The sequence below is a fragment of the Cynoglossus semilaevis genome, chromosome 7, assembly GCF_000523025.1.
Source record: "Cynoglossus semilaevis isolate Cse_v1.0 chromosome 7, Cse_v1.0, whole genome shotgun sequence".
Classification (NCBI taxonomy): domain Eukaryota; kingdom Metazoa; phylum Chordata; class Actinopteri; order Pleuronectiformes; family Cynoglossidae; genus Cynoglossus; species Cynoglossus semilaevis.
In genome coordinates this window covers 10,909,154-10,928,087 of record NC_024313.1, presented here as the reverse complement: position 1 = coordinate 10,928,087, position 18,934 = coordinate 10,909,154, and the positions used below count along the sequence as shown (strand labels likewise).

The following is an 18,934-nucleotide window of genomic DNA, read 5'->3' as shown; positions in this document are numbered from 1 at the left end:
GTTAGTGACTGTTTAAAGCATCTATGTTTTACTGCTCCTTGTCATTCATTGGACTTAAATGGGCCCTGCTTTGGTTTTAATGTACTGCACACTGTCAGCTCCTTCTCTCTGGACTCTGGAGGATTTACGGAGCATTGTTAGCAGCGCTCACCCTCTGAGGACTTTGTGCTCATCGGGGAACAATAGAGCCACCCCCTTCCTCCCCCCCTCCCCCTCAGAATCCCTTTAGACTCAGGCCATCTGCTGGCTGGACCCATTCCAGCGTCCCCCCACCTGCAACCTGTTAATTCTGCCGAGGAAACTCAAATCCATGGCCTCCAGCCACGAGAGTGACAACAAATGTGACCCAACAGCAACGTAATTAAGTAAGTAAGTAATTGCACTGAAAAGTAATTAAACACAATGACAAAATGACAAGTTTTCCAGCAGTCAAATCAATTAAAAATAATTTTGTCATTTCCCACAGTTTTATAGCGTTTTTAATCATGTCTTTTTGAGAAAACTGTTATTTTTGTGTCAAGTTATTCATGCTCTTATTTTGAAAAAAAAAAAAAAACTATAGGAGACCAAACTCAAAAGCTTGTACTTTTTACATAAAAGCAAATGTAGTCCAGGAGTTTGAAGTAATCCATACAAACACATGGTCAAAGGTGGAAACAACTGCTGAATGTGCAGGAAGGAAACCTTGCGATGGAATTGAGTGAAAACGCTGCCTCTTTTTTGCCTTTTGATAAAGTTTCTGGTTCATTCACAAAAAAATCACAGATTAAAGCAACAGTTTTCAAGTCAGGTTTGTAATAATGTGCAACAAATATCCTGAGCCTGTGGGAAAACTGTTGGGCAACGAGAGCGCATTCAGGTCAAATCCCACTGATTTAACTGCAGGAATTTAAGCCTCTGTGAACAAACTGTAGCCACTTTCACTAGTAACACAGTGGAAGAATTAAAAAAATATTTAGGGGGGAGTGTGAGGGGAGGAGGGAGGGGGTAAATGTGCAGATTAAGACTTTCAAATAAAGTGCCATGTAGATTATTGTTCCTGCAAAACTGAGTGCAGTTAGAAAACCCTGCAGAATCCTGGGCTTCCCTCCATGAACATGTTCACGCTGACTACTTTCTCTGTGAGTTTGACTTTGAGTGAGAGTGTGTGTGTGAGTGTGTGGCCCCCGCCCCCCCCTCCCCAGTTCTGCTTAGCCTTTGTGTCCCTGCTAAGAAAAACCTCTGGCGGCACCGGCGACTACTTTAGCTGCTGTTTCTCTTTCTCCATCATCATCATCATCAATATCATCATCATCATCATCAATATCATCATCATCTCCTCACCTTGGTGCACAGCTCTTCCCACTGCAGGTGAAGTTGCTCCAGCTGCTGCGCCAGCAGAGCCGAGTCGCCGGCCGCGATGTACTGAGACAGGTCCGTCTTCATGCTTCCCAGTCTCCTCAGATCAGTGGACAAACGCTGCAGAGACACCTGTGTCTCCTGCATAACACACAGAAACACACACACACGCACTGTAACACACCTCAGCAGTCAGGCCTTCAGCCATTCACGGTCTGCGTGCACACGCTTCTCTACGTCTTCTTCTGCTGACTGCATTTGCTCTGAGCGGCCAGATTAAAAGGCTCTGGACAGGACAGGGCAGGGGGGGAGGGAGAAAGGGGGTCAAAAGGGGGAGGGGAGTGAAAGCATGGGGTATTAAATAAAGCAAGAGGGGGCGGTGGGGCAAACCCAGAGGCTCTCTGCTGGGGTTGGCTGGTAGCTGCTAATGACACTGAGGGGTGGGGAAACTACTGGAAGAGAACTCTTAGAACTTCCTGTTCTGTTTGAAGTACAGCTGGGCCACAGGAAGTTCCTGCTCAAGTCTTTAGGACATTTATGGTTAAAGATATTTACCAGGTGGCGGTAATGAAACTTAAAATAAAAATAAGCCAATCTCTGATTAAAATCTAAAAAGTAGGAGGTGACAGATTTGAGTCTCAATGAGAGGACATTTGAAGCTGGAGGTGATTTGGTGAAACTAAAACGTTTCCTGCAGGGTGTGTGTTATTAAAGACATGTAGCTGACTGTGTATTAAAACAAAGATGGTGGACACAGCGTCTTCAATATTGACCTTCATAAACATCTCTTCCTCGGACTCCTCTGATTCGTTTGGCAGCCGCCGCGTCAGCCTGGTTCTCACCTGGTCCAGGTGGGTCAAGATGTTGGATGCTGAGTCCTGACACTGAGACCATGTCTTTAAAAAAAGAAAAAAAAATCAAACACAAACCACTGATTAAAGAAACTCAACAATAATGAATGACTTACTGATGTTAAACATGATAAAAAGACTTCAGACTGTTTGAAACGTCTGTTTATCTTTAGTTGATGACAATCAGGATTGTTTCACTCGTCTTAAGAACATCTACTTTGACACTCACCTTTTAAAAATATGATTATAATAACAATAATGTTGACGAACTTGACCACAGCTGTTACCTGGACAGTCCTCTGGACCAGGTCTCTCCTCCCCTGCAGCAGTGACACACTCTGTTTCCAGGTCTCTGCAAGGGCCTGGAGCTCTGACTGTAGTTGATTCTGATGTTCTGAGTCCGTAATCGTCTCACATAACGTCTTCCCGGCCTCCAGTGTCTGGTTAAACACAGACAAGTGCAGATCCAGAACCTTTTCAACACACTGTAAACAAACAGAAATAGAGAAAATTTGAAGTTTGTTTTTTTCCCACTCCGTTCCTGGTGCAAATGTAATTTCGCTCCTAAAATGACTCATGATCAGAGGAGACAGAGCCGTGAGGATGGATTAGATTTCCTCTTAGTAAATGCAGAATCCCTGTTGACAGGAATACAGATTGACTCATTAGTGTTGCATCAACACCTCGGTTTTATTCAGAAATGAAACCCTGTAGTGTTGACAACAGGAGTTATACAACAGCTTACCGCACAGTGAGGGCAAGTCATGGAGTTTCCTGAGAAGATTATCACCAAACCTTTAACAAAAGCCTTCATTCACGACCCATTTATTTATTATTTTCTGTAAAACCCACTCGGGGAAAAACGTGTTTGTCTGTTGATTTGATGTGTTTTCGATCCATCACCCCTCCCCCCTAAAAAAAGTAATAAATTGCAGATGTATCTTAAGTGGTAAAATTGTAACACTCCCTCTGGTGTTTGAAAATAACATTTCAATCAGTGAAACCAAAAACACAGAAGTTTTGAGACTTTTTCCTGTCACCAGCTTTGTCTCTCTTCTGTTTCCCCTTCATTTTTACACATGTCCTTTGAGCTAACCTGGTCATCATCCACACAGCTGATTGGCTGCTGCACTGCACAGTCGACAGGTTGTGCAGGTTGCAGCAGAAGGTTGACGTGGGTCAGCAGCCTCCACAGGACTCTGGAGCCGCGGCGGTAGATTCTTCTTCGCCTGAGATTTTCTTTCCCTTCTGACCTGCAGCGTCCAACCTCAGCGACGGCACTGAACCAGCGCTCCCTCATATTTACTGCTTGTGCCAACGTGTCAGACCTGCGGACAACCATGTCATACATTAGTGAACACTCACTGTCAATGTAAAAACATGCAAAACATCCCAAAGTTGTGTTGCTGATACGCAGAAATTAGTGTGATTAAAACATCAGGGCCTTTGAAAAGTGAAATTTCTTCTCAGACAAGAAAAATGAAGAGTGAAAGTCTGGCAGTAAGGAGTATTAAAAAGAGAAAAGATGTATAAAAGTGAGTCTGTAATATTTTATAACCAGGCGATCGCTACATCAACACAAAATCAGCAGAATTTTAGGAGGGTCGTAAAATCTCAAGCAGCGATCCCAGCAGGGGGAACAGAAAGTACTTTCCTTTGGATGCCTTTAAAACCACAGGAGCTGTCCAAGATTTCCTCACGCTGCGAGGGATGATTTAAGGCAGCGTCGGAGGGAAAAAAGAAAAACAAAAAAAAAAAAGACGAGAAGCTGCAGCGATGAAGGAAACACCTGCAAACACTGGATCTTTGGTCGTGCGTCAGCGAGCGCTTAACGTGTAAGAGGAATGTAATCGTAAAAAAAAAGAAAGTTATAACTTTATTAAAAAGCTAGTCGTAAAGAAGCGCAGGGCCATAACTCCACCGAGCGATAACCTACTGATAACCTGGACTTAGGAAATGCTACAGTTTGAACTCATCCTTGTTTTTGACTAATTTCAACTCAAGATTTCCTCAGAGAAAGTCGCGTTCACAAGATCTTTGTTGTTTTAAGTTGTTGCCAAATCAAAAAAATAATAATCAAGTTTTATCTCATCTGTCCACAGACCATAAACCTCGGCACTGAATGGGAACATATGAAACTGAGGAGGAGGAGGTGAGGGTCTTGTCTGGTCCAGAACAACGAGGACATATCTTTATTGAGGAGGAGGTGAGGGTCTTGTCTAGTCCAGAACAACGAGGACATATCTTTATGGACACCATACAGTGACATATTCCCCTTCTGTTCTGTCACAGCTCTACAGAGGCCCAGGAGTCAAAGACTCCCCGAGATGTGATAACAATTTATTTTTCTTCCTCTTGTTCTGACTGTATTATGACATTACTGGAAATAAAATCAGTTTTAAATCCTTTCAGTGTCTCAGTGTGAAATCATAAACTATTGGACCGTGGTATAATGACAACCAGCCTCTCAAAACACCCAGCGTTCCAAGTGAGTTGGACTTTTTTACGATCAAACCTAAGAAAAGAAAAAAAAAGTGAACTTTTGTCCAAGGTCTAACTTCATTTGTGGTTTTTTTTTATTTTGGAGAATTAAAGGCGAAAAGGAGGATAAAAGTTGAAATGTAAAGTTTATGGGACAGTAGTGAGATCTGCTATGATGTACGGCTGGGAGACGGGAGAACTGCATACAAGACAGGAAGCAGAACCGCAGCTGAACATATTCAGATGTTTCACTGGGAGTGAGTGGATTGGACGGGAGGAGAAGAGAAGTGATCAGTAGCAGCAGCACTGGCAGAGATCATTTGGACTTGTGGACATATTTGGCAAAAACAAAAAATAAAAAATAAAGATGGAGTCGTCAGGCAGAAGGAAAAGAGAAAGATGAAAGACGTCAAAGTAGAATTACACCTGTTTGTCTGAGGAATCTGAGGAATGATTTTTTTTTTGGTCTGTATCAAGAAACTCAAAGCCTTTTGTATTACAACCACACACACACGTGTTTTAAAGAAAAGTCCGTAACTTGACATTTCCCCGTACCGTTTCTCGTCCGTCTCGTTTCCCATGGACTCCACTGCGTCACAGAGAATCTGCCGTAACAGTCGGTCGCCGGTGTTCACTTCGGTCTCGAGTCTCTGTGTAAGAAAAATCAGTGTTAAAGTTGTAACAAGGAAAAGTCTCTGTCCTGACTGCGGTGATGTGTTAAACCCAGTCTGTGCTGATGATGTCATTTATCTGGACTCTAATGATGTTTTCATTGGACGTCGTCGTCCTCAGGACATAAACTAGCACCAAATGCTTGAGCAGTTAATTTACAGCGTAGACTGTGGAGGAGGAAACGCACTGACAAATACTGGGACCTGTTCACATTCAAATGATGAACTCTGATTTAAATAGTCATTTATCGTAGCAGCTGCTGCTTCTGCTGCTGCCTGGATGTAAAAAAACATATAATTAAACTTGTGTCTGGTTCTGGTTCCTGCTCATCTTTATTGTTATTTGGTGTGTGAAGTGTGTGAAGTACCTGGTGAAAACTCAGAACCTCCTGATGAGAGCAGAAACTCTGAGGTTTCCTGGATTCCTCTTGGATTTTATCTCTTAAACCTGTCAATTCCTCACACCTGTCCTGAAAGGTTAGGGGGCGCTGACGTTCACACTGAAGCTTCCTGGAAAACATGGCAGCATGAGCTCCGTAAATAGGGAAAAATATATATATAAATTGTCCCATAAATTGACCTATTTTTTTTTTCTTATTGCTCTGTTAAAATGATTACTGTGTTAAGAACACACATTTTTCATTTCCCGTCTAATCTTCACCTGTTCATGTCGAATGCTTGGTTATAGCTTTGGATCCACTTCCTGTTGAGCGCGTGCAGTTGCTCTGCGTCCCGTTTGTCATCCGTCAAACGGTCGCTGGCATCAATCAGTGATGGAGAGAGAACACGGAGCGCCGACAGAACCTGCTATACAACCAGGAAATATTACAACTTAAAACTTTACTTCAACTCATCGTGTACAGTTCAAGTACTTAGAAATATGAAGAAAAAAACAAATTTAATCAACCGTTACTGAGTCTTTGTCTTTTAAACCGGAATTCAGTTTCTCTCTGATGTTCTGTGTCTGCTTTTCAAGGGTCTCCAAACTTGTATGAAGATGTTTTTGGTTTATTAAATCCTCCTGCACACACACACACACAAGCAGAAATGTAAGGTACTAAAACTTTACTCAAATTTAGAATTTAGTCTAATGTAATTTAGTGCTGTCCTTGCCTGCAGGCTTTTCTTTTTTCCTGAAATTGCCTGAGTCAGCAGCAGGATGTCTCGTGACAGGGAGCTGCTCTCTGATTGGATCAAATTTGCAGGCAGTGGTTCGAGCTGTGCAATGAGACGTTTGGAAGCTTCCAGTGTTTTCTTCTTGTCGCTTTGCATGTCGTCCAGAGCCTCCTGTAAGTTCTGGTGTACATGAAAGAATAAAAAAAATAAAAAAATCAATAACACAAACATGAAGTAACCACATATTCTGACTACTTTTGCCCAAAGTACGATTGAATATTAATGATACAAACATGAAGTAACCAGATATTCTGACTACTTTCGCCCAAAGTACGATTGAATATTAATGATTAAATTAGCAGTTTTACTGCATCATTTTTGTTAACTCGTCTCATTAAACCCTGCAGCTGCTCTTCTTGGTTTATGAAACGAAAAACCTTGTTTTCAACGAATGGCTGTGACTCAACCTTTCCCAAATACACCCTGCGATGTGCTACTTCAGTCAGGAGTGCAAAAACGGGGGGGGTAAGGGGGAGGGGGGTGACCTTAACCATGCGTTTTTTTTCATTTTATGGTCAGAATGTTCAAAACAGCGCATCCTGCAGCATCTGGTCTACGCATTTAGTGGGAAAGATCCGGCGTACGAACAACACTGAGGCCACAGCAGATATATTTCTGCCCATGAGAGAGTGCTGCCTGTTCCCATCCATTTATCCATTTTAATTGAATTCTGAGTGTAACGCAAGGGTAGGGTGAATCAGACGCTGCAGCAGCGGTGAGTTTGAGAAGTTCTGACTGTAAACCTCAGCATCAGCAGAAGCCACTTCAACTACAACAATCTGAGGAACTCTTAGCTCTTGATGAGGCACAACTAAACATCTTCTGCAAAGAAGGTCATGTTCTCAGGGAATTGGCAAAGTGGTGTTCTGATGAAACCATGTGGGAGGAAAAGGAAGTGACCAAAAGTACGCCTTTGGTTCAGATAAGAAGAGATCACGGTAGGAGAGATAAATGTTTGTTCTGACCCTGTTCAGTCCGTCTGGGACTTTACTGCGGTGTAACTCACCTCCACCGTGTGGACCACGGCCTGTGTGTCCACAACAGAATCCAGCAGCTCCTCCCACTGAAGCCTCAAACCTTCTAGTCGAGCGGAGGAGCTCTCACGGAGACGACTGTACTCCTGCCACAGAGACGCCGTGTTTTCACTTTTCACACACTCCTCCTCCAGCTGCTGCACTGTGTCCTGCCACCTGACACAAACACAAGACGTTAGGAATTATTTATATATATAAATATATATATATACACATACATATATACACACATACACGGTACATATACATATTTATATACATTTACATATATATACATATATACAGATAAACATATATACACATACATGTATATAAATAAACACATATATATACACATTCATATATACACATATATATTAATATATATATACACATACATATATACACACATATATATATAAACATACATATCTATATACACATATAAAATCACAGATCACCTTACATCTCATTATTTTACATGTCATGGTTATTAGTTCATATATCTATATATTTACATATATATGAACTAATCTATTTCTATCAGATGACCTGTCGTTGACCTCTGTCTGTCTTCTGTTACTGACCTCCTCTGCTCTCCTTTCACTCGGTCACTCAGTGCCTGGGCAGTTTGACAATGTAGAGCCGTCACCAGACTCAGGAGTGATTTTTCCACATCTGACCAAAACTCTTTTCCTTTCTCTGCTTTCCTTTGGACTTGCTGCAAAAAGGGAATTAAAAAAAAAATTATTTGTTCTCTTGTACAGATGTATTTTCAACCAGAACCTGAGTTACTTTAGCTGAAGTGCTGAGAGAACCTTGAAGGTTAAAAGCAGTGAAGAAGAAACTGGAACTCACCTGAAGCAGCGCCGTGTGACTTTCTGCCTGTTCCAGGGAGAAGAAAGGAGCTCGCAGACGCCGCAGAAGACAACGCATCTCCGTGGTCTTCAGACCAAACTGCTCGACATCTTTCTCCAACTGAGTCCAGGCCTCGACAGTCTGCAGCAGCGCTGGTTTCAAACCTTCCATCTTCACAGAAAAAAAACAACAACAACAACAAAAAAAGCTTATTGTGAACGGTGTCGCCATCGGCTAAACGTGTCAGACGGACTCAGATGTGGTTGAGAAAAAACCATCACTGTGTGCTGGTTTTGTAGTCGTTCTTTCAGCAGCTGGAAACAAGCAGCTCCAGCAGAGAGCAGTAAAAGTAAAACAGCAGCAGGACATAAAAACAGACGCTTACTGGCCGTCAGAGGGATCATTCTCAGCAGGACGGTGACACTGAGCATCACTTCAACAACCGCTCATAAATATATTGATACTTCAGCCTGCGAGGAGAGCAGTTTAGGGCAAGAAGAATATAATTTACTCTTAACCTAGTCAACTACAGTTTTTATGAAGCTGATTTTAATTATGTTTCTGTTTATAGCATACATTTTAGCCATGTCGTACAAGACTTTTTCATCTGTTCAACCAAAGTTTTTCTTTTCACTTCTTTTAAATGAGGGTCTCTATGTGGTTCTTACAAAAGTACATGGGAACAAAGTTAACAAAAACAGGAGTTTATTATTCAAATTATAATAAAAAAAGACTTTTTTGTAGACTTCTTCCTGCTCCTCTTGAGGATGTCTCAGCTCAACTGATCTTTTTGATGCTGTTTGTTTTTCACTTTTTTTTCTTTTCTCTAATTTTTCAGTTTGATATTAATCAGTCTATTAGCAGGACGCTCTGTATGGGTTTGGGGCTGCATTTCTGCCAGTTTAATTTTTCAGTTTGTTTTTCAATTTTAATCAGTCAATTAGCAGGACGCTCTGTATGAGTTTGGGGCTGCATTTCTGCCAGTGGTGCAGGACACTTAGTCTGATTTGGTCTAAAAGGACGGCCTTAGAAATTAATTATAATTAAAAGTTATTGTTTAATTCTATTTACTGCAGGTTCTCTTTTTTGCAGGTTTTTTTTTTTTTACCTGCTGCTGAAGTTCCACACAGGCACCAGAAACTCTCTCTGCCTCTGTTGAGAAGGCAGCATCACAGGGACTCAGTTCTTCCTGTTCAGGATGCACTCGTGAGGCTTTCAACTCCTGCAAACTCCCAGCCACCTCCTTCACCTCGTCTCCGACCACCTGCAGGAGCAACAACATCCCGGTGGAACACCTGAGACCAAAGGAAGAGGAGGAGCAGCAAAGAGGTGCATGACAAACTGACGGCTGCCTTTACCTCCCACTCTGCCAGAGTTCTCCCAGTCAGAGTCAGACTGGTGGGCTGCTCCCACAGCTTCAGCTGCTCCTTCTGCTCCTCGATCCAACCACTGAGACGCTCCAGCTTCTTCTCTCTGACGGCACACGTGTCATGGAGGTGCTGAGCTCCACAGATCTGGGAGAGAGAAGACCAGAGAGCGGCTCATCCATGAGTAAAAGTGAGGAAAGGACGATAGTTAACTCTACTACTGTATAACACACACCTGGCTCTGCAGCTCCCCCTGCAGGTGTAGGCACTGGTGTCTGATGTCATCAAGTTTCTCTGCAAACATGATGCGTTCAGACTTGAGAACCTGGAGGTCTGCTCCTGCAGCCTGAGGTCCAGACTCGGAGAAGAAGTCCAGGAGGAGCTGGACACTGACAGAACCCGCCTTTAACGCCTGAAATTTTTTTTTAAAATTAAACACATGACAAATAATTAAGTTACAGTTTCTGTGCTGAAAGAAGTTCAGAAACGTTACACTAATTTGGTCCAAGATTTGGTTAATATATACTGGAAACATTTATTGACTTTTCACACCACTGGGGGAAAATAGAAGGTTAATCAATTACTAATAAAGTTTTTGCTTCATGATAAAAACACTAACTGATTTTGTAGTTTACAGTGACCTTGTATTTGTGAAGGACTTCCTGGATCTCTGCAGCGTTCTCTGCCTTGAGATACGCTTCTTTCTGCTGGAGGACTGAAGCCTCCAACTTCTTCAGCCAGGCGTCCACGTCAGGGAGCAGCTCCTCTGGTGACAGCCGAGCCAGGAGACGCTGAAAAGACAACAGGAAGCACAAGGACTGGGCTTAAAAGTTTATTTCATTGAATATAACGAGATTTTTTTTTTCATCCAGGTTTGGAGATATCTCTTCGTCCTCTGAAGTGATCGCCAAAACTGTGAGCCACAAATAATAACTTTAATTAAATCTGATAAAACATGTCTCTGTTCAGTGGTGATGGATGACGACATGTCCGTCTCCTGCTTGGTGAAGACTCCCGTTCCACCAACATCACAGAAGCTGTTTTATCTGAATGTGGACTGTGTGTCTGTGTGTGATGAACTCCCTTCACCTCCCAGACTTTAATCACGGTTGATAAACAGCAGCAGTTTGATGAGCTGTAATACTTTGGTGACGTCAGGTGAACATCATCACTGGTTTATGGACCATGACATTAGGATTTGGGAGAAAACTAGAGACGTCTTAAAGCACCTTCTGCGTCTGCTCTTGCGTCTCGGACAGGTCAGAGGTCAGCTGGTTCCAGGCCTCCTCCAGCTGGCTGATCTGAGATCTGAGCTCAGGACAGTCGGCGTCCCTCAGGTTCATCAGACGAGTGGCTTCTCGGCAGGCAGACGTCCTCTGAGTGGACACGGCCTCCACCTCCACGGAGAAATCCTGGACCAGAGACAACGAGGACGGGAGTGCGGCTGAATACGCCGTCATGGCGGTGCGGTCGTTACAGCTGCTGATATTTTTTTAACATTTTAACGCCAGTCTTACCAGCATCTTGATCAGACTGTCGTGGACACTCTGTGGCTCCGGCTCTGACCACGACTTCAGACGTTCGTTGGCAGCGAGCAGCCAATTACTGAGCGAGGAAAAGGCCGAGTGGAATCTGCGGGGAGGATGAGAAAGATCGTACCATCCAACGGAGCAGAACCAGAATACTCCTTTATTCTAACTAAGACATATCACCTCTGTTACTGCTGTGCTTAATAAGAATACACTGATATATTAGCGCTACCTACAGGCAGGAGTATGAGGCAGAATTAACTGTTATTTTGTCTTTCTTGTCTGATATACAAGGAAAACGCATTTTATTTTAATGAGTTAAGTTAAATACAACTGCACTTTCCTAACTTCATACATTGATACTAATGAATACAACTACATTTCTTCAGTTTTCTCTCTAAACGAGGCCAAGTAGGAAGTAAAAGGTTTGAAAAAAAAAACAAAAAAAAAACAAACCCATTTAGTCCCGACAGTCTTTTTTTAACAGCTTTTAAAACCCTGACGTGGAGAAAACACTTCAACTTGACATTTTCTATTTTATGTCCATAACAAAAAAAAAACCAAAAAAAAATTGCTGACGTGTTTTTTTTCCAGACATTTGAACATTTGTCAGACTGGTCAGGCAATAATTATACCTGCCTGGCCTGAAACTGTAGATAATAAAGCAGAGTAAGGACAAAAACAGGTATTTGTGTTCCAGTCCCACCTGGACCTGGTGTCCTGGACGTCTCTGCAGCGCCGAGTCTCCTGCTTTGTCCGTCTCAGAGCGTTTTTCCAGCGCAGTAGAAGAGCGCCTCCTGTTGGCCGGCTGCTTGATGGGTTTAAAGGCGGCTCTGAATTCAGCAGGTCCAGGAGTTGGCCCACAGCAGGTCTGCTCTGCTCCAGCTGCACCAGGGTTTCCTGAGCGGGAGAAGAATGAGAGAGTGACCACATGATCACATGGTCATTTTTAGATTTAAAAAATGTTAACTTATCTCAATAAATTATAATTGATCTATTGATTGATGATAATTAATAACAATCCACCGCTATCCTGTGATTAATTAGATTAAACGTTTTTTTTTTCTTATTTAGTGTTTTGTTCTGATGCTGCTGATGTTCAGTAACAAGGTAAATTCCCTTCATACAATTTGTTTTTTCTTTTCTCATTCATCTGATTGAATGTCTGTGCATCGCTTAAATCATCACCTAAACAAACAGGGTTTTTTAGGGACAAACACAGCAGAGAAGAAAAGACAAAAGTTCAACGTAAAAAAGTTTTCACATTTTCACATATGAAAAGGTTCATGGTTAACAAAGAAAAAGTCAGAGGAGGGAAACACAGACGCAGAGAAAGTGAGAAGCTAACATGTGAAGATGCTGCGTTCGAGTGCTCCTCTTTTCACCTGATAAGATTCCAGTCTTTGCTGCACTCCAGTCTCCTCGTCGTCTCCCCCCGGATCTCCACCGCTGATGAGGGTTTCAACCTCATCCAGCTTCGGCCCCAGTCGGCCCCAGGTATCCTCCCAGATCGTCCACTCCTGAAGAGGGGGAAATCCCACGCTTCTATTTTAAACCTGTGTGTTCAGGAGCTACACTGGAAACTCATGGCCTACAGCAAACGTGGGGCTTCAAACCTGCAGCCTCCTTTGAGCAGCGACTTCCTGTCCCAGAGCCTGTTGCTGCAACGCTCTGGCTCTGACTTCCAGCTGAAGCCTCTCATCCTCTTGACACTGGAGTGATTCTGATTCACACTGGAACAGACGCTGCACAAAAGCCAGGTGAGACCAGAGGATCCTCAGGAGCTTCTGGACCAGAGAGAGACCGGGTTCAAGACAGAAAGAGAAAGGGAAACGATCACAAAGACGCTCTGATGAATACGACAAACAACAGTGGACGGTTTGAACATCTCTGCCTCAGGTCTGCTCGTTAGTTTTCAGGAGTTTATTTTGAACTTTCTTTTTTCTCCACAACCATCAAGAGGTTTCTTCACACTTGAAATGTGAAGAAACCTGCTCTTTAACTCTGAGCTTCTGCTGGCTCCTGAAGAAGTTGCTGAAAGCTCAGTGAGATACCTGCTGTCTGCAGAGGACGTCTTGAAGTTGGCCACGGCTCTGAACCTGGCTCATCTGCCTCTCTTTTATGCACTCTTCGCCCACTTCCAGGAGGTGAGTTATCCCCTGAAGCCAGGCCCAGGATGCTTGCTGCAGCTTGGCTTTTTCCCCTGGACTCTCCCTCAGATGTCGGCCCAGGACACACCGCTGAGACGTCCGGGGTGGATGGAGGGGTGGGGAGGGGGACAGGGGTTGCAGAGTTTAAGGAGAATAGCATTAAGTTCAGAAACACAGAGCCCGTATGGAGCTGAACTACAGTTACAGTGTGTGGAGGAATAAACATTTTAAACCATGGTAAAAGTAGCACTTTATTTTTTATTATTATACATATTTTACATTTGTGAAGTTAAACAAATGTTGATGCTGCTCTGCTGGGATTTGTTTGAATATGAAGCCTGGAATTTCTTTTTTCATTTTTGCTTTGCTGAAATATCTTAAAGGTTTTAGAATTAAGAATTACATTAATTTTTTTTTTTAAAAAAGGTGGCTTTTTTAATGTATTGCAAACTTGAGAAAATGTATTTTACTGTTGGACAAAATAACTGATTTTTTTCCCCCAGTATTAGCTGTGAGGCTAATATGACGTTAGCTAAACTAACTAAATAAAAAGGAACAGGCTCGGATTAAGTGGATTCATGTTTCTTCCAGGTTGAGGGTTTAGTTTAGTCATGTGACCAGCTGCTGTCCAATCACAGTAACAGCAGTTTTGTCCAGCTCTTCAGCAGAACACCGGTCTGTTCAGTGTGATGGCTGTAAAATCACGACTGGCATTCTGTCAGTTCTGGCAGTTCTGTCTCACACTGCAGTTCATTTTTCATAATAAGCACGTTATAATTCAACAGAGACTGAACGCCTCTGTGGGCTCAGGTCACATTATGGCAGAACACATTCAAAAACACAGACCTGTGCTGATGTTGTCAGCTCCAGACCACGACCATCCGTTAGAGACGGGAAGGATTCAGTGGATTTTGGTTCAAACTCCTCCAAAATATTCAGCCGCCTGAAGAAGAACTGAGGGAGAAAAACGATACGCAGCAAAAGTTGTAGAGTTCGTACTTGGCCCTAGCGCTTTTTGATGCATTATTTTATCATTGTCGTGTCCCGTACCTGGCTCTTTGATGCATTATTTTATCATTGTCGTGTTCAGTAAACATCAACTGACATAAACTGAGCGGTCCACACCTCCGTGCCAGATCTGGGCCACATGGACTGTTCCAAATATCTGTGCTTTTTTTGTTTTGTTTTTTGTGACATTCACGTTGCACAGCACCAAAAGCAGCACATTGTGGAAATAAAACATGTAAAAACTCCACATTTGTTTATGTACTTTAGACCACATGGAGGTTGGCAGGACAACATCACTGTACAACGGCCCACATCTGGACGCTTTCTGGGCCAGATTTGCCCTGAACTAAATTTAGTTGATTATTTTATTTGAACGTGGCTTTTATAAAAGGCAGTAAAAAAAAAAAAAAAAATTTAAAAAAAGTGTATCCAACCGGTTTTTTTGTTTGGAGGCCCTGACGCCCAGCGAGCCGTTTGATGGATGAGGTGAGGAGCGGCTGAAGGGCACCAAGACAATCCTGGAGGCGGGTCAGACAGCCGAGAGCGTCTGGATCCTCTTTGGAACATACAGACCTGGTCTCAGGTTCCACTTTAGTCAGGAGTTCAGCCAAAGTGGTCAGTTCTGCTGATACACACTTCACAGAAAAACAAAATAAAAAGAGTGTGTGTGGGTTTTTTTTTTCCACCCAGTGACAAGAACAGCACACACACACCCAATAACTCATTGTCTTTTTTTTTTTTGGTCAAAAAATTTGGAGAGTTTTTAATGCTCTGCACCAAAATCCATAGAGAAATTCAACAATTTAGGGTTCATTTGCCACAGACGCTACTGATCTTTTGCTGCCCCCTGTAGTAAAATTGGGGTATTGAGGTTTTGAAGAACAAACAATTTTAAAGACTGAAGTGGAAAAATATCACATTTAACCCAGTGATAGATGCAGTAGTGATTTAAAATCAATGTTTTTATCTATGGACTCTGGTGTGGAAGTGTGAGCATCTAAAAAAAACAAAGCTAAAATAACAGGTTACATGTTTTAATTATAGTCTTAAAATACCATTGATTTAAATGTGGGTTTTTTTAATCACAGCATAAATCACCTCCTGCTGCAGCAGCCTCAGCTGATCATGGTCACCACCTCCAGTGCCACCAGGTGGCAACAAAAGGTTCTCACAATCCTGCAGGCAGAGGCCCAACCTCCGTAGAACATCGTAGAGTTTCTCCTGCTTCACATTTGGATCAGAACCATCTTCAGACCTCAACTGGAAAATAAAAAACAAAAAAAAACCACGATAACAGTCAGAACATGATGGTCCGGGAAAAAGAAGAGGATCCTTCATGCACCTACCAACTGTCCCAGCAAGAACGTGGTCTCCTGGATCTCCTCCAGAACAACAGGAGTGGTCCTGGATTCTGACCTCCGGTCTGGAAGCTGAGAAGTTCAAAAGAGTCACAGTAGGTGAGGCAAAAAGGAACAATGGTGAGACAGAAAAGTGTTTGGTGTCCAACCTTGTCACCAGTCTCTCGGTCAGAACCAGCTTCGGTCCGGCGTTCTTTGCGTGCCTTGTTTATAAAGGTCAGCGTTTCAGAGATCTGGTCGTGGAGTCGCCTTCGTCTCTGATCTTCCTCCTCCTCCTCCTCAGTTTCATGTTCTACCAAACTGAGGAACAGAAGCTTCATGCGTCACAACAGGTAAAAAAAAACCAAAACATTTAAACGTCGTCAATCGTCGGAGGTTCTTTCACCTGAACTCCATCACAACAGGTAAAAAAACCAAACATTTAAACGTCTTCACTCGTCGGAGGTTCTTTCACCTGAACTCCATCTCTGTTGAGTCTTGAACTTGTTGTGACTTCTCCAGTCTCTGATTGTTACAACTGGAAGACAGACGTTTCTCTTTCTGACCAGAAAGGTTGTCCTGGATATTGATGAGAAAATCAACATTTTCTTAAATCGTTCTGTAAATTCTTTGTTTGTAGCATTTAAGTTGATAAGTAAAGTTGGACAAATTAATTTCAATTCTGCATAAACTTACCTTCACAGTGAGTCTCTGTCTTTCTCGGGCACTTACCACATCTCGATGTAAAGCTGTGGAGGGAGTCAGCTCTTCATCTACCTCCTCATCCAGGAGCTCAGCTGATTCTCCAGTGGAGGCGGTGAAAGGAGTTACGGGTCTCACGGGAACCAGTCTTGTGTCTCCCACTGCAGCTACAGCCTGAAGGAACTTCTCAAGATGTTCCGAGTCAAACGCTCCGCGGTTATAAGTGGCATCAGTGGCCTCCTCTTCAGCATCAGCTGATTTAAAGGCTTTCCTAGAAGCCAAATCCGTGATGTCACATCCTGCTGGTTGTGAACACAGCTGAGCTTCAGCTCCGGTTGAGCTCATCTCCACTGCTGGAGTCCAAACCTTCACCTCCTGAAGTAAACACAGTTGATCACAGAGCTGTTACGTGTTCTTTGAATCCAAGTTCAGCAAAAACAAACATTAATAAAAAAAAAATAAAAAAAACAGGACGTCACCTTGACGGGTGAGAGCGGGGTCTTTTTGTCAAAATCCTCATTTTTCACTTTCAAACTAATGACCGTCTCCTCTGGGTCCTAGTCAGTGTCCAGGATAAATATAGCCATTAACAAACACACACACACAGATACACACATGAGATAAGGAGGAACACATTTCAGGCAGCTGCATGTGACAGTGCATTCATCAGAGAACAGGACAGTCTGCCTGCAGCAGCAGCAGCAGCAGCAGCAACGACGGAGACAGTTTCTCATCAAGGAAATTCAGATTCTAAAGCTAACTGCTCCACAACAGGCAAAATAAAAGCATGAAGAAGAGAGAGAGAGAAAAAAAAAAGGCAATAAAGTTTTCAAGTTTTGTTCCCAAGCATGAGAAATTATAATGAAAAATATTTATTTATTTAAAAACATCGAAAAATAAATGCATTTTTTTTCAGCATGATTCATGCTTCGAAACAAAACCGAAAGTTAAAAGATCCCAGTAATTAGTTTAAAAAATAAATGCATTTTTTTGCATGATTCATGCTTCGAAACAAAACCAAAAGTTAAAAGATCCCAGTAATTAGTTTTTTTTAATTACCTCTGGAATACTGCATGTTAGTGTGTCAGAGGATGAAGAGTGACAACTCTCGTCGTCATCATCATCATCCTCCTGCTCTTCCTCTGGGTTAGACACTGCAAAAGTTTCCTGTTTTTTTGTGAGGAGACATTAAGAAAACTGTGATTATAATTACACGTCGAGTTTCTGCTAATGTTTATTATAGTAAGATTTTTTATTAATATTTATCAGCCCAATTATAATAGTGTAACAACAGGGAACTTTCAGTGTAAAGGAAAACACGGTGATTTAGTAAACATTTCATGATTTTTTATTATTACTACCATTGCATGGAACATTAGTCAACATCTTACTGGGAAAAACAAATTGCTATTTTAAAACATTTAAAAAAAAAAATTAAATGTGATTCCACAGACCAGCGCCATGTTTCTACAAAAACCCCTCCAGTAAATAACAGTTGGCGGTGAAGTGGAGAATTAATTACCATAATTATAAAACCCTCCAAAAAATTTTTACACAAAGGATAGTCGAGAATGAATATGTATATGAATGAACTGAAAAACTAAAATGAATAAATAAAACCTGCTCCATCTTTGTACATTTATCAAAATATTTGACAAACCATCAGAATGGAAAAACACGTTAAATCTAATGTTGGCAGCAAAAAAAATAAATTACACACACTGAGAAAAACAGAAGTTTTGCACTTAGTCGTTGAGAATCAGTACCAACAACAATGGTACTGCAGTGAAAACAAAGACTGGAGTGGAATCTGAGGATCTGGATCAGCAGGGCGAGGGTTCTAGGCCCAAACTACTCCGTTCTGCCACTAGTCTTTAAAACTACGACCCAATCACATCAGCTGATTAGTTTAACTCAGACGGATGATGACCAGGTGTTAAGTTTTATTATAGTACGTAAATATACGTCCATAAATTCTTACCTGGACCGAGTGTTCCAACAGAGAAGACTCCGCCTGCTGGACCATGGTTTCTTCCTGCTCTCTGATCTTGTTCTGATGAAGATTTATCACAAATAGAAAAGGAACAAAATCAGAAGCAGTTCCATATTTCTGTAAAGAATCTTTTTGTCGACCTTTTATCCTTGAAGATCAAAAGACACAAAAGTAGCTCCTGGTTTTTTTAAAGTCAGTAGAATTTTTCCAAGTATGAGTCAAACATTTCTCATTATCTGTGGCATTTAGACTCCCAGACCTCCAGCTGCGAGGCCTGCTGTAGGGTCAGCTCCTCCAGCTCCTGCAGCGGCTGCTGCAGCTGTTTAGCTCTGGAGAAGACCAGCAGACTCTCCTCTGCTCCTCGTGGCAGAGGGAGTTCATCTTTACATCTCTCCATCTCCTGCATCGTCCTGTGGATCGACGCCACGTTGGCCAGGATCACCTTCAGATGGAGCCAGAA

General features: G+C 42.3%; 1 protein-coding gene across 1 annotated transcript in view; it reads right to left on the bottom strand.

Moving 5' to 3' along the window:
• Nucleotides 1-18,934, bottom strand: part of syne2a (spectrin repeat containing, nuclear envelope 2a) — a 55,764-nt gene that overhangs the window by 11,464 nt on the left and 25,366 nt on the right. Inside the window, exons 38-70 of the mRNA XM_017033843.2 lie at nt 18,734-18,916; nt 18,463-18,534; nt 17,541-17,648; nt 16,961-17,038; nt 16,512-16,856; nt 16,255-16,358; nt 15,950-16,100; nt 15,789-15,872; nt 15,541-15,702; nt 14,823-15,077; nt 14,281-14,439; nt 13,339-13,524; nt 12,901-13,071; nt 12,670-12,804; nt 11,991-12,184; nt 11,273-11,387; nt 10,985-11,167; nt 10,397-10,546; nt 9,991-10,167; nt 9,747-9,902; nt 9,497-9,652; nt 8,389-8,559; nt 8,118-8,251; nt 7,524-7,707; nt 6,455-6,637; nt 6,249-6,362; nt 6,003-6,148; nt 5,710-5,851; nt 5,226-5,320; nt 3,286-3,517; nt 2,477-2,674; nt 2,112-2,234; nt 1,324-1,479 (exon numbers count right to left, since the gene is read on the bottom strand). Coding sequence (XP_016889332.2) covers nt 1,324-1,479; nt 2,112-2,234; nt 2,477-2,674; nt 3,286-3,517; nt 5,226-5,320; nt 5,710-5,851; nt 6,003-6,148; nt 6,249-6,362; nt 6,455-6,637; nt 7,524-7,707; nt 8,118-8,251; nt 8,389-8,559; nt 9,497-9,652; nt 9,747-9,902; nt 9,991-10,167; nt 10,397-10,546; nt 10,985-11,167; nt 11,273-11,387; nt 11,991-12,184; nt 12,670-12,804; nt 12,901-13,071; nt 13,339-13,524; nt 14,281-14,439; nt 14,823-15,077; nt 15,541-15,702; nt 15,789-15,872; nt 15,950-16,100; nt 16,255-16,358; nt 16,512-16,856; nt 16,961-17,038; nt 17,541-17,648; nt 18,463-18,534; nt 18,734-18,916 — 5,202 coding nt within the window. The remainder of the gene's footprint in view (nt 1-1,323; nt 1,480-2,111; nt 2,235-2,476; nt 2,675-3,285; nt 3,518-5,225; nt 5,321-5,709; nt 5,852-6,002; nt 6,149-6,248; nt 6,363-6,454; nt 6,638-7,523; nt 7,708-8,117; nt 8,252-8,388; nt 8,560-9,496; nt 9,653-9,746; nt 9,903-9,990; nt 10,168-10,396; nt 10,547-10,984; nt 11,168-11,272; nt 11,388-11,990; nt 12,185-12,669; nt 12,805-12,900; nt 13,072-13,338; nt 13,525-14,280; nt 14,440-14,822; nt 15,078-15,540; nt 15,703-15,788; nt 15,873-15,949; nt 16,101-16,254; nt 16,359-16,511; nt 16,857-16,960; nt 17,039-17,540; nt 17,649-18,462; nt 18,535-18,733; nt 18,917-18,934) is intronic.